General features: G+C 42.3%; 1 protein-coding gene across 2 annotated transcripts; it reads right to left on the reverse strand.

Moving 5' to 3' along the window:
* Positions 1-861: 861 nt before the first annotated feature.
* Positions 862-9,201, reverse strand: DUSP12 (dual specificity phosphatase 12). Of its 2 annotated transcripts, XM_015114009.3 has the most exons (6): positions 8,825-9,201; positions 7,174-7,287; positions 6,970-7,088; positions 6,489-6,585; positions 5,361-5,547; positions 862-1,236 (listed from the first exon to the last, which is right to left on the reverse strand). In XM_015114009.3, exons 1-6 carry the CDS (start codon positions 9,166-9,168, stop codon positions 1,075-1,077), a joined length of 1,023 nt encoding a protein of 340 aa, XP_014969495.2. In that variant the 5' UTR covers positions 9,169-9,201; the 3' UTR covers positions 862-1,074. The 2 variants fall into 2 exon arrangements, with proteins under 2 accessions (XP_014969495.2, XP_014969504.2); XM_015114018.3 differs by lacking the exon at positions 6,489-6,585 and having other exon boundaries at positions 5,361-5,443.
* Between the last annotated feature and the right edge of the window lie 13,136 nt (positions 9,202-22,337).

The following is a 22,337-nucleotide window of genomic DNA, read 5'->3' on the forward strand; positions in this document are numbered from 1 at the left end:
CTAACAGGTGAAACCCCGTCTCTACTAAAAAATACAAAAAACTAGCCGGTCGAGGTGGCGGGCGCCTGTAGTCCCAGCTACTCGGGAGGCTGAGGCAGGAGAATGGTGTAAACCCGGGAGGCGGAGCTTGCAGTGAGCTAAGATCCGGCCACTGCACTCGAGCCCCTGCGACAGAGCAAGACTCAGTCTCAAAAAAAAAAAAGAAAAAAAAAAAAAAAAATATATATATATATATAGATAATTGGGATTACTGAACAGCAATAGGAAAATTGCATTTTAATCAGCGTTTTACTAATGGCCTTTCCATTTCCAAGAAAAAAAATCCAGACATGTACGGGTTTACTAATGTCCCTTAAAAAAGAGAAAGTCGGCCGGGCGCGGTGGCTCAAGCCTGTAATCCCAGCACTTTGGGAGGCCGAGACGGGCGGATCACGAGGTCAGCAGATCGAGACCATCCTGGCTAACCCAGTGAAACCCCGTCTCTACTAAAAAATACAAAAAGCTAGCCGGGCGAGGTGGCGGGCGCCTGTAGTCCCAGCTACTCGGGAGGCTGAGGCAGGAGAATGGCGTAAACCCGGCAGGCGGAGCTTGCAGCGAGCCGAGATCCGGCCACTGCGCTCCAGCCTGGGCGACAGAGCGAGACTCCGTCTCAAAAAAAAAAAAAAAAAAAAAAAAAAAGAAAGAAAGTGAAATAATTCCAAAATATGTCCAAACAAATCTACTTTATATGTCTAGAAATAAAAGAATACCCATTTAAATATAATTTCAAATTTTTGTACATAATTTTGTCTATACAGACCTTAAGATCACATAACATTCCAACAATCAGAACTTTTAAAAATATATGAAATGTAGACAGTATCTGGTTATAAAAGATTTTAATATCAAATAAAATGTACATGATCAAAAGGCTTTGATTGCCATGTAAAACAGTTTCCAGGTTACATCAAGTGACTTTATCTTCTCCCATTTCAAATGAAATGTTAACAGCATAAACAATTTGCAATGAATGATAAGAAGCAAAGGCAGTACATATCATCTGCAAGTTTCTTCCAAAGCTATAAAATATCATATTCATATTTTTCTTGTTTGTGATCTCAAAACAGGCAATATTTTCATTTCATCCACTCTGTTCTTATGTATTTGAAAAGCAGGTGTTATCCACCTACCACACGAGCACTGTTCACCATACCAGTTGAAGGAACCCAACTTGGCACTGCATTTTGGGCAAAGAAGCTGAAATAAAGCAAATGTGTTACTTTATTCATTCACTTTTATACAAAACAAATCATTATCTTTGGCAATCAATATAGGATATAAAAACAAGACACAGTCCCCACCTTGAGTTTATAATCTAATCAGTGAGATAAAATGCATTGGAAATTTACTGTAATAGATAGTAGACTACAATTATTGCATAGGAAGAATGTTGTATTCAGGGAGCTTGAAGGGAGAAAGGAAAGCTTATGATTTGATTAAGGAAGGTTTTGTGGATGTGGCATATGTATATATAGCTTTTAAATCAGTTTGTAATTTAGGATTTCAAATGAAAATCATCATGGCTAAAGTACAGAAAAGCATGTTAGGATTTTCATGCTGTATTACTAATTGTATGTATTGACAGCATATAAGTCAGTTTCTTAGCTATTTAAAGACAAACTGATATTCCAGGAAAATAGATAAATCAAAAAAAGCCTAATAAGACAACTGCATTTTCTTCTAATGTAATTAGTTATAGCATTATTTTTTATGTTTAGCTCTTTGATTTGTGCATGGTATAAGGTAAGAGTTTTTATTTTTAACATTGAGCTATAGAAAACTAGACATAAAACTCAGAAGTGGGCTGAGTGCGGTAGCTCACACTTGTAATTCCCAGCACTTTGGTAGGCCGAGGCAGGCAGATCACCTGAGGTCAGGAGTTTGAGACCAGCCTGGTCAACATGGTGAAACCCCGTCTCTACTAAAAATACAAAAATTAGCTGGGCATGGTGGCAGGTGCCTGTAATCACAGCTACTTGGGAGGCTGAGGCAGGAGAATCACTTGAACCTGGGAAGTAGAGGTTGCAGTGAGCCAAGATCACGCCACTGCACTCCAGCCTGGGCAACAGAGCAAGACTCTGTCTCATAAAAAAGAAATTCAGAAGCCATAAATAAAAAAACTAACACATTTTATTATGTAACTATCCTTCATTTTAATATGACAAAACATATGAAAAATCTGATAAGCAATAGACTGAAGAAAATAGTTGCAATATATTAGATGAACTATTAACATCTAGAATATATAGAGTTCCTACAAATGAATAAGAGACAAAACCCATAGACAAATGGGCCTAGGAATATGAGAGCAGTTTATAGAAAAGGAAACTGTAAATGGCTGGTAAATACATAAAGATGGTGGTTGATGACTATTTTCATAAAATTCCAATTAAACATTTTAGGATTAACATTTTTTACCCCACAGATTGACAAAATGTTAACAGTTTTACAGTATCTATTATGTCAAGGATATGGGGTAACAGGTATATGCATTCAGTTACTGAAAACCAAATTTGTATGGGCATTTTGAATATCGGCCTGGAATATCACTAATATTTGAAATACATTCTTCAAGCCAGGAATTCCACTTCTAGGTATATATTCTACAGAAAAAAAATCAAACATGTATACAAATAAGTATGCACAGGATTTAGAATCTCACATAAAAATGTATTTAACTTGGTTGGAATATGTGTGTGTGTTTCCCAGGTTAAGTAAAATTAGAAAGCCAGAATCGCAAGCCACCAAAAAGAAAAACTGATAAATTAGATATCACCAAAATTAAAATCCCTAACTGCTACAAATAATACCATCAAGAATGGGAAGTGAGGCTTCGCATGGTGGCTCACGCCTGCAATCCCAGCACTTTGGGAGGCTGAGGCGGGTGGATCACCTGAGGTCAGAAGTTCAAGACCAGCCTGACCAACATGGAAAAACCCCGTCTCCACTAAAAATACAAAATTAGCCAAGTGCAATCCCAGCTACTCAGGAGGCTGAAGCAGGAGAATCACTTGAACCCGGGAGGTGGAGGTTGCAGTGAGCCAAGATTGTGCCATTGCACTCCAGCCTGGGCAACAAGAGCAAAACTCCGTCTCAAAAGAAAAACAAACAAAAAAAAGAATGAGACGAGTAGGAATGTGAATTGTGATGTGATATGGTTTGGTTCTGTGTCCCCATCCAAATCCCATCTCAAATCAAATGGTAATCCCCACGTGTGGAGGAAGGGAGGTGACTGGATCATGGAGGCAGATTCCCCCATACTGTTCTCGCCATAGTGAATGAGTACTCATAAATTTTGATGGTTTTATAAGTGTTTGACAGTTTCAACCTCACACATGCTTCTCTCTCCTGCCACCTTGTGAAGAAGAGGTCTGCTTTCCCTTCCACCATGATAATAAGTTTTCTGAGGCCTCCCCAGCCATGCAGAACCATGAGCCAATTAAACCTCTTTCCTTTATAAACTACCCAGTCTCACGTACTATCTTTATAGCAGTGTGAACATGAACTAATACATGACGGTTGCAAAAAACACCGTGAATACACTTTAAAAACCACTGAATTGTACACCTTAAATAGGTAAATTGTATCTATGTGAATTATACTATAATAAGGCTGTTTCTTAAAAAGCAGCATCATCTGAAAATGTGAGTTTGATCATAGGGTACCACTTTCTAGGCAAGACACTACTCGTAAACAGTTTCCTGGCCGGGCGGGCGCAGTGGCTCACGCCTGTAATCCCAGCACTTTGGGAGGCTGAGGCGGGCGAATCACGAGGTCAGGAGATCGAGACCATACTGGCTAACGTGGTGAAACCCCGTCTCTACTAAAAATACAAAAAAATTAGCCAGGCCTGGTGGCATGCGCCTGTAGTCCTCGCTACTCCAGAGGCTGAGGCAGGAGAACGGGCGTGAACCCGGGAGGCGGAACCTGCAGTGAGCCGAGATCGTGCCACTGCACTCCAGGCTGGGCAACAGCGCAGGACTCCAACTCAAAAAAAAAAAAAAAACACAGTTTCCTCATGCATAACGTATGAATATAACTGCTCTACCTATTTTATAAAGCTATGGCATTCTTCAAATGGTATAATATAGTAAAAGGGTTCATAAAATAGCCACTATACAAACTTTTATACAAACCATACAAACTTTCAAAATCATTATTATAATTATTATTATAGAATACCTTCACATTAATATCAAGTAAACCTAAAGGAGAAATGTGGCTGTCATGGCACGCTCCCACCAAGTTAAACACTTCTTTATGTAAAATGTCACATGAACTGCATTCTTTGTTTTTCTTTTTTTCCCCACACACTGGTTATAGGAGCAAGAGAATGAGCTGCATTATTTAACTGGAAATGAAAAAGAATCTCATAGTAAAACATACTAAATTTCAATTTCCTAAAAGATCAGAAAAAAAAGAGAGACACATACAGGAAGCCAACAGAGAAGAAGAAAGACAGAACTTTTAACCTAATTTTAAAATCCCTGATTTACCCTACTCTTATTATAAAAGTTCAAATATTGTTAAATACATTTTTTTTTAATTAAAAATTGTTTACTTTCTTTTATAGAGATGAGGTCTCACTATGTTGCCCAGGCTAGTCTTGAAACCCTGGGCTCAAGCGATCCTCCCGCCTCAGCCTCCCAAAGTGCTCAGATTACAGGCATGAGCTAATGAGGCATGAGTGCTCAGCCAACATATTCTAATTAGTTTAAAAATAAATGTTAGTCTTATATTTGAAAAAATATAAATAGCCTTAAAGGAAATTTATTAACTTAGGCCAGGGCTCTCAACCAGAAGTAGTTCACTATTTTGGATCAGCTGGTTTTTGAAAAATATTTTATTTTTGATAGGCTTATCTACACTAGAAAGATATAATCTTCAGAAATAAAGGAATTAAATGGAGTAAAACACTAGTTAAAATAAGAGTTTAAAATGCAAGAAGGGTGGCTCAAGCCTGTAATCCCAGCACTTTGGGAGGCCAAGACGGGTGGATCACGAGGTCAAGAGATCGAGACCATCCTGGCTAACACAGTGAAACCCCGTCTCCACTAAAAAATACAAAAAACTAGCCAGGCGAGGCGGCGGGCGCCTGTAGTCCCAGCTACTCAGGAGGCTGAGGCAGGAGAATGGTGTGAACCCAGGAGGTGGAGCTTGCAGCAAGCTGAGATCCAGCCACTGCACTCCAGCCTGGGCAAGAGAGCGAGACTCTGCCTCAAAAAAATAAAAAATAAAATAAAATAAAATAAAATAAAATGCAAGAAGGAATAAAATATAGATGATAAAATAAAATTGTAGAAAATAAAATGTGTTCTCACCTGTCCATCCATCACTCCCAACAAAGCAGATTCCATCCACTGTACAGGTTCAATGAAATAAGATGTACATTGAGCTTGTCTCCCTGTGGTAAGCATGAAAGATGGTGTCATTCTCTTGTGTGCAAAGGCTATAGGTCCACTTCCTTCATGGTGATCCAGAATACTAGAACTTCGAAATAATGATCGCCTGCAACCCCCAAACAAACAAAAACATTAATGACTTCCAAAAGGATGAAAACATGGATTAAATGTGCAGTATTTCTTTTTTGTTTGTTTGTTTGTTTGAGACAGAGTCTCACTCTGTCGCCCATGCTGGAGTGCAGTGGTGTGATCACAGCTCACTGCAACCTCCCCCTCCTGGGTTCAACTGATTCTCCCGCCTCAGCCTCCTGAGTAGCTGGGATTACAGCCACCCGCCACCATGGCCAGCTAATTTTTGTAGTTTTAATAGACACGGGGTTTCACCACTTTTTTTTTTTTTTTTCAGATGGAGTCTCGCTCTGTCGCCCAGGCTGGAGTGCAGTGGCGCAATCTCGGCTCACTGCAAGCTCCCCCTCCTGGGTTCACGCCATTCTCCTGCCTCAGCCTCCCCAGTAGCTGGGACTACAGGTGCCGGCCACCACTCCCGGCCAATTTTTTTGTATTTTTAGTAGAGAGGGGGTTTCACCGTGTTAGCCAGGATGGTCTCGATCTCCTGACCTTGTGATCCGCCCGCCTCGGCCTCCCAAAGTGCTGGGATTACAGGCATGAGCCACCGCGCCTGGCCGGGGTTTCACCACTTTGGCCAGGCTAGTCTCAAACTCCTGACCTCAGGTGATCTGCCTGCCTGGGCCTCCCAAAGTGCTGGTATTACAGACATAAGCCACCGCACCCAGCAATATGTGCAATATTGCTTAGAGGACAAAATAATGTAACACTGATTATGCTACTTAAATTTTCAATAACCCTTACAATCTGATTATTTCTCTTTTTAAGAATTTATATTCTTCCTGAAAACAGATCTGAACTAAAAATTTCTATATTCTTCAATTAAACAAAATCTTCCTACAGAAATTTAAGAAAATAAAACTTTAGCTACTTTTCAGTTACTGAGAAGATAAAATATCCAAAGGATACAAAATATTTTACCTGCACTTTCTACACTTGTAGAGAACCTCATCTTTCAATCCTTGTGAAACCGTGGTTGGGTCAACAGCAAAGAGTTCTTGAGGTAAATTCTGCAATTCTATATGATATAACTAAAATGTATTTATTTGTCAAAATCAACTGCATTTTCAGATAAATTCAGTTAATGTCAAATTGAGGCAAGAAGTGCTAACCTCAGAAATTAAAATAAAAAAAAAAAATCAAATTCCAGTGTTGAGAAATCAGGCTAAGGTAGGAGAGGACAGTGATTTAAGTACTTAGGTTCTGGGCACAGGCTGACCGAGTTCAAATCCCAACCCTGCCATTTATAAACCATGTGATTTTGAATAAGTTATTTCTGGCTAAATCAGTTTCAAAAAGAAACAATAGTTTCTCGGGGATTGCTGGAAGTGAGGTAATGCATGCAATGCCAAAAGTAAATGACATTTAGAAAGCCCATTACACACTAGTGATTATTACTTACCTGGATACTTCTCTGTAACCTTTTGTAAACGATATTGCTTATAAATTGCACTAGAGGTATCCACTTCATATCCCATTGCCTGGTATAATTTCAGTTGCCACTCAAACCCCTCATTCATCCTGTAATGATAAAGAAATACAAAGTTTCATTTTCTTAAAATAACATCACAAAAGCAGAATTATTACTATAAAAAAAAGAACCCACTTGGCCTCTGGTTTGAGAATCTGGAGCTTTTCATAGGCTTTTTCAAAGGGAAGTAGGTCAGTCTTCATGAGAAAAGCAGTTATTATGGCCACACTTCGACTGACTCCTGCGTGACTGAAAAAGAGACCTTTAAAATAAAACAGCAAATAGCAACAATTAAAAACAAACACACAAAACCCAGCCCCCTATTAATAGTAAAGTTTAGGCCCACTTCATTTCTACTTCTCAGATAAGCCCATTGCCTCTGAAATATTATCAGGTACAAAAGAATTATTCCTTTTTCCTCTTGAATTCTGAACCATGTGACTGTATTACCTATTCAAAAATAATAACAGTAATTTTAAAATTTTTTATAATGGCTCAGAACAAATCCAAACTCCTGGCTAGACACAGTGGCTTACTTACCCCTGAAATCCCAGCACTTTGGGCGGCCGAGGTACGGGATTGCTTGAGCCCAGGAGTTGGAGACCAGCCTGGGCAACAAAGTGAGACCCCACCTCTACAAAAAATTAGCCGGATGTGGTGGCGCGTGCCTGTAGTCCCAGCTACTCTGGAGGCTGAGGCGGGAGGATCACTTGAGCCTGGGAGGTTGAGACTGCAGTGAGCCGTAATTACGCTACTACACTGCAGCCTGGGTGACAGAGCAAGACTCAAAATAAAAATAAATAAAACAAAACAAAAACAAATCCAATCTCCTTTCATCTTAGCATTCAGGGACCTCAAAATCTGGTCCCAGACTTCCTTCGATTCTATCACTATCTTCTGTCTTTTATGTGCTCAATAAATTTAAACTATTGTTATTATACTCCAATCCAACCAAGAACTGCTTAGGGATTCCCATTTTCTTTTCTTTTCTTTTTTTTTTTTTTTTTTTTTTTTTGAGATGGAGTCTTGCTCTGTTGCCCAGGCTGGAGTGCTGTGGCACAACCTCGGCTCCCTGCAACCTCTGCCTCCCAGGTTCAAAGTGATTCTCCTGCCTCAGCCTCCCGAGTAGCTGAGACTACAGACGAGCGCCACCACGCCCGGCTAATTTTTGTATTTTTGTTAGAGACGTGGTTTCACCATATTGGCCAGGCTGGTCTGGAACTCCTGACCTCGTGATCCGCCTGCCTCCCAAAGTGCTGGGACTACAGGCGTGAGCCACCGCGCCCTGCCGGGATTCCCATTTTCTTTTTGTCTTTGCTGCAACTATCTCCTCCCTAGGTAAAGCCCAGGGATCCTTTAGATCCAAACCAATTCTCCTCTTCATCAACCACCCCCTACCCATCCCAAACAAAAACATTGAACCCTAAATCTTTGTAAATCCTGTTTACAAGACACCAAGCAACCTAATCTGCATTACAATCATCGGTGGGTGTCTAGCTTCTCCAACAGAGCCGTAAACTCCTTGGGGCGTAGGTAATTTGTCATTTATCGGATGACACCTCCCCCGCCCTCTGTTGCAGCAGGAAGAACCAACTAAAGCATGAATGAATGAAAGCCTGCACACACCAGGGGCCCGCCTCCAGCCTCCTCCTCTCTTGGATACACGCCTCCTGCGGGAGGTAGCTGGAGGAGGTTCACGCGGCATGACCGCGCTCTCGTCCTCCCGAGGGCCTCGGAAGGAAAGGGGTGCTTGGCGGGGCACGTCGCCACTGACCCGGCCACTCACCAGTGCACCAACACCGTACGGCCCTCAGCGCGGGCCTGACCGATGAAGGCCACGCACCGGTCCAGATGGCTGAGCAGATCGGTCTCGGGTTTGTCCAGCGCTGGCACGAAGAGGCGCCACAGATCCTCGACCCCAGGCCCCGCCTTGAAGCTGGGCTCCTCCGAGTCCACCGTTAGCACGGCCGTGATGCCCGCTTCCCTCAAGTGGTCTGGCTCCGCGACGGCCGCGACCCCACTGAGATACAGTCCTGGCTGCACTTCCAGCATCTGCCCGGCGCAGGTGGCTCTGCTGGCACCGGGGTTGCAGGGCTCGCAGCCATGACTCGGGCCCGGAGCCTCCAACATGGCCGCGCCCAGACACCAGGCGGCTCCTGCCCTACCATCGAGTAGGCTCCGGCTAGAACATCCTTCCCCTGGGACTCGCCAGCCTCAGCGGCTCAGCTGCTCCCTTGGAGGACAACGTTGGCCGCAGGAAAATGGACTTATCGCTAAGGGGCGGAGCTTCGGCCCCATTCAGCGCGGCGTTTCGTGCCCTGTTCCCTCTGACCCCCACCCCAAAGTTGATGGTAAAGGATAAGCTTCCCCAAATACAGGGTTTCTCTGGCTTTTAATATTGAAATTTTCAGGAGAGAGACATCAGGAGCAGCTGAACTCAAATGTGAAATAAAGGTCGCACCGGCTGAATCAGAAGCGTCATTTTATGCATTTGAAGTACAATTATTTTCAGTATTATAAAGCCATCTGTACTTTGCATCTTATGATTATTTTTCCTTTTTCTGCCCAATTTCATTATTGGTGTGTGAATCCTTGTTGATGTTTACTGTCTATTTATTTTGAAGATGTTAATCCTATATTTTTGTAAGTCAATGTCCTCCAGCCAGGACTACCCGAAACCAACTTTAATTAAGCAAGTTGGTTTTATTACTCAGTCATGAGCTATGGAGAGTTTCAGGGCATCTCAGCACGAGGATGTTAGGAAGATCCTATACAGATTTTGGGCTTTTATCTGGGGATTTTTGGAAAGGGTTTAAGGAAGCCGGCTTTGCTCCAGATTGAATGCTGCAGGAAGATACTCAGTACTATGAGTATCTTTTATTTATCTCTTGTATAGGGAGGACTATTGGGGGAAATTCAGCCCCCAATATTTCACGTAGGTTCTTTTCTATTTTCCCTAAGTGTCAGCTGGTCTGAGAAATAAAGGGAAAGAGTACAAAAGAGAGAAATTTTAAAGCTCGGTGTCTAGGGGAGACATCACATGTCAGCAGGTTCCATCATGCCCCCTGAGCCACAAAACCAGCAAGTTTTTATTAGCAATTTTCAAAAGAGAGGGAGTGCACAAATCGAGTGTGGGTCACAGAGATCACACGCTTCAAGGGCGACAAAAGATCACAAGGCAGGAGGTCAGGGCGAGATCACAAAGTCAGAGTGAAACTAGAATCACTAATGAACTTCCATGTCCAGCTGTGCACACATTGTCATGGATAAACAAGGTTCAAGAGCAGAGAACTGGTCTGACTAGAATTTGCCAGGCTGGAATTTCCTAATCCTAGCAAGCCTGGGGGCACTGCAGAAGACTAGGGCGTGTTTCATCCCTATCTACATCTGCATAAGACAGACACCCCCAGAGCAGCCATTTTAGAGGCCTCCTCTGGGAATGCATTCTTTTCCCAGGGCTGTTAATTATTAATATTCCTTACTAGGGAAATAATTCAGTGATATTTATCTTGCCCGTTTTCAGTAATGAGAGAAATATGGCTCTGTCCTGCCTGCCCACTGGCAGCCAGACTTTAAGGTTATCTCCCTTGTTCTCTGAAAATCGCTGTTATCCTGTTCTTAAGGTGCCAGATTTCATATTGTTCAAATACACATGCTCGACAAACAATTTGTGCAGTTAACGCAATTATCACAGGGTCCTGAGGTGACAGTCATCCTCAGCTTACAAAGATGACGGGATTAAGAGATTAAAATAAAGACAGGCATAGGAAATCACAAGAGTACTGATTGGGGAAGGGATAAATGTCCATGAAATCTTCACAATTTATGTTCAGAGATTGCAGTAAAGACAGGTGTAAGAAATTATAAAAGTATTAATTTGGGGAACTAATAAATGTCCATGAAATCTTCACAATTTATGTTCTTCTGCCATGGCTTCAACTGGTCCATCCATTCAGGGTCCCTGACTTCCCACAACAGAGGACAGGCGAGAGAGATACTAAAGTTGTAATTGGTCAAGACGTAGAAGTTATAATGCTGGTATAAAGATAGATACATCGATCTGTTTCTGTTCTAGAACAGAACAAACCCTTGCATGTGGAGTCCTAATTAGGGAAAAGGAGTCAGGCTGGCTGGACGAAGGGAAGCAAAAGGAGAAAGCAGATAAGCCACAAGTCTGCCTTTCTTCATGGTCCAGGACACACAGCCCTGCTGTGCAAATAACTCAAAATCTGCCTGAGCCCAGCCATCACCAGACCCCTAGCTGATAGAAAAATGGAAGTTAGTTCACTGCAACCTTGACATTATTAGTACTGCACAAAGCCCTCTTCTGCACACAACATAAGCACCATTCTACAAAATCCCCAGCAAGCCTTTGTTTTCTAGCAGTCAACTTCTCTCTTGCTGACCTGCCTGTTGTACCCTTGCAATGTATTTTCATACTTTCTCTAATAAACCTGTCTTTCTTTACCTACAACTGTGTTGGTAAATTCTTCCTACCACCTGTGTCACCAGCCCAGAAAGTTGTTGATCACCTGCCACATTGCATATATGTTAGAATAATCTTCAAAAAGAGTGTCAAGACCACACAATGGAAAAAGGACAATCTCCTCAACAGTGTTGGCAAAAACTAGATATCCACATGCAAAAGAATGAAGGTGGACCCTTACCTTGGACCATATACAAAAAATAACTCCAAATAGATTAAGGACCTAAAAATATAACATTCTTAGTAGAAAACATATGGGGAAAGCTTCATGGCCTTGGATTTGAAAAAAAATTTAAAACAGGTAAGGGTCAATGGTCTCATTGTCTAACGTGTTATCCGAACTTGTTGTCTCATGACTGAGAAAATTAAGGAGCGTGGGCACAAAGAGTGAGGTTGAAGCAAAAGTTTAATAAGCAAAAGAAGAAAGCTCTCCACAGCAGAGAGGGGAGCCCAAGTGGGGTGCCATTTTTACAGTTGAATTCAAAACATGTTATAAGAAACTCCTCTCATCTCTATAGCTGTTTGAGTAACTTCTCTTATGAATAAAGCTGTCTGTGCAACTTCCCTTATCTTCTACAGATGTGGGTATGTCTCTAGGCAAGCACAAAGCATGGCTTCTCTTATTTGTATCACTGTGGGTTTGTTTTAGGTAAGGCCGCGTCCTTCTTGTGCAAGTTCCCACAGAGTCCACTATGTATATGCCTGAAAAGGGGAGGAAAGTTTTTCCTGGGAGCTGGCCAATTACATGAAGAATGAAAGGCATCCATGCTGGACCCTGCCTGCTTATCTATGCAGGTACAGCCTGAGTTTTGCCTAAGCTGCTCTATTTTGCTTGTAGCTGTGGTTTTTCAGGCAGGCTGCTTCTCCAAGGGCTGGCCTTAGCTGTCTACCTAACTGATTGTTCCTTTCCTTCTCCCTCAATTTCTTGGATAAAATACCAAAATCACAGGCAACAAAAGTGAAAATAGACAAATGGTACTATATCAAACTTTAAAATGTCAGCATATCAAGAGAAACAGTCAATAGAGTGAAAAGGCAGTGTATGGAATGGGAAAAAATAATTGCAAAGCATATATCTGACAGGTTAATATGCAGAACATATAAAAAAAACTCCTACAACTTGACGACAGAAAAACAAGTAACCCAATTTTCAAAAAACTGGGCAAACAAGCTGAATAGACATTTTTCCAAAGAGGATATACAAGAGGCCAAAAAGCATAGGAAAAAGATGCTCAAGTTGCTAATCATTAGAGAAATGCAAATCAAAACTATAATGATATATCATCTTATACCCATTAGGATGGCTGGTATTTTTTTTTCAAGCACAGAAAATAAGTGTTGGCAAGGATGTGGAAAAATTGGAACCATTGTGCATTACTGAAGGGAATGTAAAATGGTGCAACCACTAGGGAAAACATTATGGAGTTTCCTCAAAAGATTAAAAATAGAATGACCACATGATCCAGCTTCTAGGTTACATAGCCAAAAGAATTGAAAGTGTGATCTCAAAGATATTTGCACACCCATATTTATGGCAACATTATTCATAATAGCAAAAAGGTAAAAGTAACCCAAGTGTCCATCATGGATTAATGGATAAAGAAAATGTGGTAGGGGCCTGCCACAGTGGCTCATGCCTGTAATCCCAGCACTTTGGGAGGCCAAGGCAGGTGGATCATCTGAGGCCAGGAATTCAAGACCAGCTTGGCCAACATGGCGAAACCCTATCTCTACTAAAAATATAAAAATCAGCTGGGCGTGGTGGTGGGCACCTGTAATCCTAGGTACTCGGGAGGCTGAGGCAGGAGACTCGCTTGAACCAGGGAGATGGAGGTTGCAGTGAGCCAAGATCGTGCCACTGCACTCCAGCCCAGGGGATAGAGCAAGACTCTGTCTCCAAAAAAGAAAGAAAGAAAGAAAGAAAGAAAGAAAGAAAGAAAGAAAGAAAGAAAGAAAGAAAGAAAGAAAGAAAGAAAGAAAGGAAGGAAGGAAGGAAGGAAGGAAGGAAGGAAGGAAGGAAGGAAGGAAGGAAGGAAGGAAGGAAGGAAGGAAGGATATGGTATATACACATGATGAACTATTATTCAGCCATAAAAAAGAGGGAAATTCTGTCACATGCTACAACACAGATTATCTTTGAGGTCAGGTGCAGTGGCTCAAGCCTGTAATCCCAGCACTTTGTGGGGCTGAGGCTGGCAGATGACCTGAGGTCAGGAGTTTGAGACCAGCCTTGCCAACATGGCAAAAACCTGTCTCTACAAAAAAAAAAAAAAGAAAAAGAAAAAAAAAAGGCCAGACATGGTGGCTCACACCTGTAATCCCAGCACTTTGGGAGGCCGAGGCAGGTGGATCACCTGAGGTCCGGAGTTCAAGACCAACCTGGCCAACATGGTGCAACCCCATGTCTACTAAAAATACAAAAATTAGCCAGGCATGGTGGCGGGTGCCTGTAATCACAGCTACTTGGGAGGGTGAAGCAGGAGAATTGCTTGAACCAGCTTGAACTCATGCCACTGCACTCTAGCCTGGGCAACAGACTGAGACTCTGTCTCAAAAAAACAGAAACAAAAACAAAAAAATTAGCTGGGCATGGTGGTGCATGCCTATAATCCAGCTACTCAGGAGGCTGAGGCAGGAGAATCCCTTGAACCCGGGAGGTGGAGGTTGCGGTGAGCCAAGATCGCATCACTGCACTCCATCCTGGGTGACAGAGTGAGATTCCATCTCAACAACAATAAAAACTTTGAGGACATTATGCTAAGTAAAATAAGGTACAAGTGTAGATGCTGAGGATATAAAAATGTGTGACAGTCTTTGCTCTCAAGGAACTTGGTGAAATGCTGGAGTGAAAGTAAGTAAATAGCCTAATTAGTGTTATAGTAGAGGCAAGGACAGTGTACTAAGGGAGCACATGGAGGCATCCAATCCTAATGGAAGGGGGGTAATTAGGAATGGCCTCCCAGAAGAGGTGATGCTTGATCTGCATCTTGAAGGATGAGTGGGAATTTGTCAGGGAAAAAGGAGGGAGATGAGGAAAGAAGTTCTAAGTTGAAGGACCAACATCTTCAAAGGCGCAAAGGCCAGAAAGTCCCATCGAAGTGTAAATGTGTAAAAGGGAGAAAGAAGGATGATGCAGATGGTGTTCACAGTTGCTTTCAAGACACTGGAAAGATAGGCATGACCAGGTCATAAGGGCAACATATGCCTTGCTAAGAAGTTTTAAATTTTTCCTAAAGATCATGCGACTGTTAACGAAGTTTAAGCAGCAGAATAATACCACTTGATTTGAATTTTAGAAAACAACCCTGATGGCCGGGCGCGGTGGCTCAAGCCTGTAATCCTAGCACTTTGGGAGGCCGAGACGGGCGGATCACGAGGTCAGGAGATCGAGACCATCCTGGCTAACACGGTGAAACCCCGTCTCCACTAAAAAATACAAAAAACTAGCCGGGCAAGGTGGCGGGCGCCTGTAGTCCCAGCTACTCGGGAGGCTGAGGCAGGAGAATGGTCTAAACCCGGGAGGCGGAGCTTGCAGTGAGCTGAGATCCGGCCACTGCACCCCAGCCTGGGCGACAGAGCAAGACTCTGTCTCAAAAAAAAAAAAAAAAAAAGAAAACAACCCTGACTACAGTGTGTGGAATAGGCTGGGAGGACAATTCTAGAGGCAGAGTCCAGTTAAGAGATTAAGGCAATAATTGAGTCAAGGAATGAAGGGTACTGGTAGAGGAAACACAGAGGAATGGAATGTGTTTAAGAGCGATTAAAAAGGCAGAAGGGAGGAGGCTTTGAGACCAAATGGATATGGGAGAGGAAAGAGGGAAGAATAAAAGATAACTTTATTTCGAGTTTGAGTGATTGAGTGGATGACGATTTCATTCACCAAGATGGGGAACAAAGGAAGAGGGACAGTTTGGAGAAAAGTAAATGTCATCATTGGCTGGCTGGAGACTGGGATATGACACTCAGAAAACAGATAAAGAAGAGATCCAATCATTATCATCATCATCATTTTTTTTTTCTTTTTGAGATGGAGTCTCGCTCTGTTGCCCAGGCTGCAGTGCAGTGGTGCAATCTCAGCTCACTGCAATCTCCACCTCCCAGGTTCAAGCTATTTTCCTGCCTCAGCTATTCTCCTGCCTCAGATCAAGCTATTCTCAGCTTCCCAAGTAGCTGTGATTGCAGGTGCGCACCACCCCGCCTGGCTAATTTTTTTTTTTTTTTTTTTTTGGTAGAGACAGGTTTCACTATGTTGGCCGGATTGGTCGTGAACTCCTGACCTTGGGTGATCCACCTGCCGGCCTCCCAAAGTGCTGGGATACAAGTGTGAGCCACCATGTCCAGCCCCACTCATCATTTTATGAGTGAGCTAGGATTCATGAGATTGCCTAGGATGAGAGAACAAAATACAAAAAGAATTGAGCAATTGCTGAGGAAAAATGAGATATAAGTAAAAGGAACCCACAACAGAAACTGAATCATAGTGGAAGAGACAATAAGAAAAATTGTTATCTTGGAAGCCAAGGATGAGTCATACTAGATAGGCCAAACAAAGTGAGGACTAAAAGCTTTCATTGGGTTTAACAATCACAAGGTCTTAGTATCCATAGTGAGAATAGTTTCGGTGAGATTGTTGGGAGTGGGGTTGGGGAAAGGGAACCTGACTGCAGGGGGCAAGGAGGAAGTGCAAAGCGGGAAAATGGAGGCGGTGGGTGTGGACTCATCTTTCAAGATGAAAGAAAGAAGAGACCGTACCCAAAGAGAAGTGTGAAAGAGGGAGGTGTTTCTTTTCTTTTTCTTTTTTCTATAGTAAAAGTTGTAGACATATCAGAAGAGGGAAAACAGTTAAAGATACAGGAAAAAAAGAGTCCTTGAATTAATTAGGGGATAGAATGGGATCCAAAGCCAGGTGGACCGATTATCCTTTCCCATGGTAACCAGAGGAAAGAAGAAAATAATGGGCGGGGATGGAGGGAGGCTCAGGAGTTTGGCGGCAAGAAGTTAAAGGCATTCTCTTCTGGCAGTTTCTGTTTTCTGGGTGAAATAAAAATCTAGTTTATATGCTGTGAGGATAGAGCTGTGAGAAGAATAGCCAGTTTGAGGAAAAATTGCCTGAGGAGAGTGGCGAATATATGAATATTCTCTGTGGAGAACATATATGGAAGCAGACCTGTGGGAACGGGCTGCTGAAGGCCTACTCAGTGTTCAGATCATAAATATAAAAGACGTATATGTAGTAAGGGGTTAACTGTGCAGGCTCTGATTGCTCAAGCCCTGCAAGTTCAAAGAATGGTCTGTCTTCGGGAGGACTGGCCCTTGACCAACTCCTCATGCCACACTATATCAGTTTGACTAGATGTGCTAATAGGGTGACTATGGTAAAGCATGTTTCAGTGTGCCTGAGGCCCTGGGCTATGCTGTATCAGTTTGACCTCTGGGAGGCTGGAAATTGAGTAGGTAAGGTCAGTCATGCAGATGACGCGTGCCCATGTAACTGACCCCCAATAAAAACCCAAGGCTTGAGTGAGCTTCCTTCTCGGCAATACTTCACACATGTTGCCATACATCATTGCTGGGAAAATTAAGCACATCTCTGTACAAATTCTTCTGTGAGGCCACACCTGGTTTCTTTTGAACTTCACCCCTGGGCCTTTTCCCTTTGCTGGATTTTAATCTGTATCCTTTCACCCTAATAAACCATAACTTCATATATCAGCTCTTCCTATATCAGTTCTGTGAATCCTCCTAGTAAATCAGTGAGCCTGAGGGAGCCTGAGGATGATCTTGGTGACTGCTGACACAGCATCCATTGTCTATAACACTGAATAACTGGAGACATGTAAATGACTACAAGTAATGGATTGGTTAAATGGATTGTTTTATTGATTCAGTGAAATACTAGGCAACTACTAAGAAATATAACAAAGAGGGCTGTGCTAGCTATATCAGAAAGTTTTTTAAAATAATATTTTATTTTTTATTTTGTGGGTACACAGTAGGTGTATATATTTATGGGGTACATGAGATGTTTTGATACAGGCATGCAATGTGTTACAATCACATTACAGAAAATGGGGTATCCATCCCCTCAAGCATTTATCCTTTGTGCTACAATCCAATTACACCCTGTTAGTTATTTTTAAATGTACAATTATATTATTATTGACTATAGTCACCCTGTTGTGCTATCAAATACTATGCCTTATTCTATTTTTTTTTTTTTTGTAACAATTAATCATCCTCACCTCCTCCCTAACCGCCAACTACCCTTCCCAGCCTCTGGTAACCATCCTTCTACTGTCTCCATGAGTTCAATTGTTTTGATTTTTAGATCCCCATAAATAAGTGAGAACATGTGATGTTTGTCTTTCTCTACCTGGTTTATTTCACTAACATAATGATCCACAGTTCCATCCATGTTGTTGCTAGTGACTGAATCTAATTATGGCTGAGTAGTACTCTATTACGTATAAGTACCACATTTTCTTTATCCATTCATCTGTCAATGGACACATAGGTCACTTCCATATCTTGGCTACTGTGAACAGTGCTACAACAAACATGGAAGTGCAGATACCTCTTCAACATACTGATTTCCTTTCTTTTGGGTATACACCTAGCAGTGGGAGTGCTGGATCGTATGGTTATATCATAAAGTATTAAAAAGCTGATGTACAAGTAGAAATGTCTGAGCACATTTACTTTAAAAAGACATATATATATGCACATATATGAAAAATGTTGAGAGATATATAGTATATCAAACCATTAACTGGTTATTTCTGGGAGCAGGCATTATGAGACAGACTTACATGAAATGCATTATATACTTCTTCTTACATAGTTTTTATTTATCTAATTCAACTAGTATTATTAAAATTCTTCACCATGAGCAATAATAGATATTTATATTCTGGAAAAGAGGTGAAACGTAAGGGTTCATTTACTGACATTTTATTATGGTATCCTTAGAAGTAAGATTTCCCTTCTCAATTCCCTAAAATTACTGCATAAGTTCCTTCAAGGATAGGAGCAGGAGACACATCTCGATTGTTACTGAATGCCCACAGAGGCTGGCTCAGTATATATCTAACTGGGTGAATAAATATGTCTCCATTTCTACCCGCTGAAGTGAATTTAACAGCTTCTGTATTTAGGATTTTAACCACAAGGGGGCATTATTTGCCTTTTTGTAAGATATGTTTTCTATGCACTTGTCTTGAAAAAAGGAAAAGTGAATATGGAAGTCCTGCAAAAGAATTATCAGGATGTTAGGCCCAAGGAAGGAATTGCTATCTTTAGAGAGGGAGCTGGGTTTCTTTCCTGTCAAGGAAAGGAGAAGAGGCTCTCTGTCTTAGGATTAGTAGCTGTACACACACGCGCGCGCACGCGCACACACACACACAGCCACAATTTGTTTTTATCACCATTGAAACTGCAATCTTGATAAATATTGAGTAAGCAAAAATTTTTTATAATTGCTAAGAAATTGTCAAGTGTGTGATGGCTTGCTTTTTTGAGAAGGCACCCATTTTATGTAACAAGGCTGATGCGTGCAGATACACATGACCCAGTCTTCTTACTCTAGTTGTTTCTCAAAACTCGTGGGCTTCTAGAGCATAGTCACAGGTATGATTTATAATTATCATCTTTAGAACATTTACTATAAGTGCAGATCTCTGCTGAGCAGTCACAGAGAAATTTCTCCTCTTTTGTCTCATCACCTCCTCGTCATGGTCCAAAGACAAGTTCGTCTCTCTATTAATATTTCCAGCATTGCCACCAGTGCCCTCTTGCATCCCATCAGTTATCAGTAAATGTTTGTTAATTTTTACGATTATGTTCTTTTTTTTTTTTTTTTTTTGAGACGGAGTCTTGCTCTGTCGCCCAGGCTGGGGTGCAGTGGCGGGATCTCAGCTCACTGCAAGCTCCGCCTCCCGGGTTTAGACCATTCTCCTGCCTCAGCCTCCCGAGTAGCTGGGACTACAGGCGCCCGCCACCTCGCCCGGCGAGTTTTTTGTATTTTTTTGTAGAGACGGGGTTTCACCGTGTTAGCCACGATGGTCTCGATCTCCTGACCTCGTGATCCGCCCGTCTCGGCCTCCCAAAGTGCTGGGATTACAGGCTTGAGCCACCGCGCCCGGCCAGGATTATGTTCTTAATGCGACTTAAGATCTAGGACAGATGTGAAAATACCCTTTGAGGCTCCCAAATAACAATGTCGAACAAAAATATAAATGGAAGAATAATAACATGATTCTATAGAAGGTAGGTACCTAGGACGTAATGAGTTCAAATTTAGCACTGTCTTTGAGGGACATAGTCTGAGGCCAGAGAAAACCTAGAAGTGAATCCCAAACTGCATCTGGGCCTGCTACTTACTAATAGGTAATCATGTACTCTTAAAAAGTTATTTGATTTCCCTAAGTCTCAGCTCCTTAATATGTGAAATAGGAATAAGTATAGCCACATTGCAGAGTCGTAATAAGAATGAACTTAACATATCTCATTAGTGCGATAAAGAAATTCTAAGTTAAACCACTGCACTAGAGGCAGTTCAGAGGGGATGCAAAACAGGAGAGGCTGGAGCTATGGTGAAGTGGCCTGGAGAAATGGCTGTGGGTGACTGGTAAGAAAAGCTGTTGGGCAGAGATAAATCACTGCGCAACCAGTCCAGAAATTCAGTGGTCATGAGAACTTAGAGAAAAGCAGATCTTAATGGCCGGGCGCGGTGGCTCAAGCCTGTAATCCCAGCACTTTGGGAGGCCGAGACGGGCGGATCACGAGGTCAGGAGATCGAAACCAGCCTGGCTAACACGGTAAAACCCCGTCTCTACCAAAAAAATACAAAAAACTAGCCGGGCGAGGTGGCGGGCGCCTGTAGTCTCAGCTACTCGGGAGGCTGAGGCAGGAGAATGGCGTAGACCCCGGAGGCAGAGCTTGCAGTGAGCTGAGATCCGGCCACTGCACTCCAGCCTGGGCGACAGAGCAAGACTCCGTCTCAAAAAAAAAAAAAAAAAAAAAACAACAGAGAAAAGCAGATCTTAACAATCTACCCTGCCACAACCACATCCCTAAGTCTGTATATTAACTTAGAGGTCTGTCTTTGTAAAGATGTGTCCTCCTTCTGTATCTCCTATTATCAAGATTCTGAGGCAATAACTTCAGCTCTACAGAACCCTAGGATCAGCGATAACGGATTGGTAGTTGAAGCCCTCTCACTGCATAGGAATAACTTGGTCAACTGAGCAAATAACTCTTCCTACCCAACTTCTGACCCTCCCCACCCAACCCAACATTAGCGCATCCCTCACATTGTTTGTCTGTCCTTCTGAGAAATGCTGGGGCAGGAACCGGTTTGTGATATTTGGGTCATGCTCTCAGTTCCTTTTTTGACTTAAAGAGAAATTGGTAAACAGAGAGTCAGATGTGTGGGGCAAGGGAGACCACAGATGTTCCCCATTCCACATCAGGGTTTGCTGAGTGACATTTTGCACAAACTCTCTCCCTCCATTCTTTCCCAGACAGACAAAATGCAGAGAATGGCCATGGGTCCCCTCACCCAGTGTCGCAACCTTGGAGAGCTTTTGCTGCCTGCACTTAGGCCAGTGTGTTATAGTGGAAAGAGCTCTGGACTTGCATGCACAAACCCTATATTTAAATTTTGGTTCTGTCACGTAGTAGTTGAATAACTTTGGGCCAGCCAGTTAAGCTCTCTGAACTTCTGTGCCCCTATCCAAAAAAGTTAAGGCCAATAATACCTTCTCTAATATTCCCTAAAGGATTTTTGCACAAGAAAAATCAGAAATCCTATAAACTTTAGGTTAGTCCACAGATTATTTCCAAATCCTTTAAAATGTCATGCCAACAAACATATCTCCTTACCACCAAATATATCCCCTTCTTTCTCTCAGATGTCTCAAACCGTACGTTCAATTGACAGCATAAACAAAATACTTTGGAGGTTGGGACAAAGAAATAATTCATTTTAGCTGGAGGAAGCTGGGAAAAATTCTTAAAATAGGTGACTGTAAGCTGGGTCTTTCCCACGGGTGAAAGAAATGAGGGGTAAGGGCCTGAAAAGGGTGGTAGAAAGAGCAATGAGGCAAAGGTGGCAGAGACATGAAGACTAAGACACTTCAAGTTGTTTTATTCAATGTGCCTGGCATGTCTAGGCAAAAAGGAGAATCAGTTTTGAGACTTTGCAAGCTGTCCTGGAACATTTTCCAGTCATCCTGGCCACATCTGCCCTTATGGTGGCCACAGAGTTGCGGTGCTGTCATGGGCAGGGGCTCCTGCAGTCTTGTGTCGTTGTCCCTCACAGGCTTCATGTTCACAACCCTCTCACAGAGGATCTCAAATCCCCTTACTGGGGATACAGGGGTACTCCATGGGCAAGTCCCACCTGCTTCTATACCTTCAGGCTATCAAATCTTAAGGATGCCTCCAATCAAAAATGATATTCTCAGAGCAAATGACTGCAGGAAGGGCTTGTAAATGATCCTAAAAAGAAGCAGCATCCACTAGGTGCTAGCATGAGCTTACCAAGAATGGTCTTGCCCTGATAGTCTGTTTGTTTGTTTGTTTGTTTGTTTGTTTTTCCTTTTTTTTTTTTCTGACAGGGTGAATAGACAGACAGGTTAGGGAAATGTTCATATACTGGGTACTTCCCTAGGCTTCTGGACAGACCTCCTTGTGGACAAGGGAGATAATTATGAGCTCAATATGAGAACAGTCAACTACCCAGCCTGGCCAACATGGTGAAACCCTATCTCTACTGAAAATATAAAAATTAGTCCGGCGTGGTGGCGAGTAC

The sequence above is a fragment of the Macaca mulatta genome, chromosome 1 (genome assembly GCF_049350105.2).
Source record: "Macaca mulatta isolate MMU2019108-1 chromosome 1, T2T-MMU8v2.0, whole genome shotgun sequence".
Lineage (NCBI taxonomy): Eukaryota > Metazoa > Chordata > Mammalia > Primates > Cercopithecidae > Macaca > Macaca mulatta.

Excerpts from the sequence above, each read along its gene's own strand:
- DUSP12 (XM_015114009.3), bottom strand. The coding sequence starts at position 9,168 with ATGTTGGAGGCTCCGGGCCCGAGTCATGGCTGCGAGCCCTGCAACCCC. Across the intron at positions 6,586-6,969 it reads GGTTACAGAGAAGTATCCAG|AATTGCAGAATTTACCTCAA; the intron begins GTAAGTAATAAT and ends TATATCATATAG. Across the intron at positions 1,237-5,360 it reads TGGGAGTGATGGATGGACAG|CTTCTTTGCCCAAAATGCAG; the intron begins GTGAGAACACAT and ends GCTTTATTTCAG.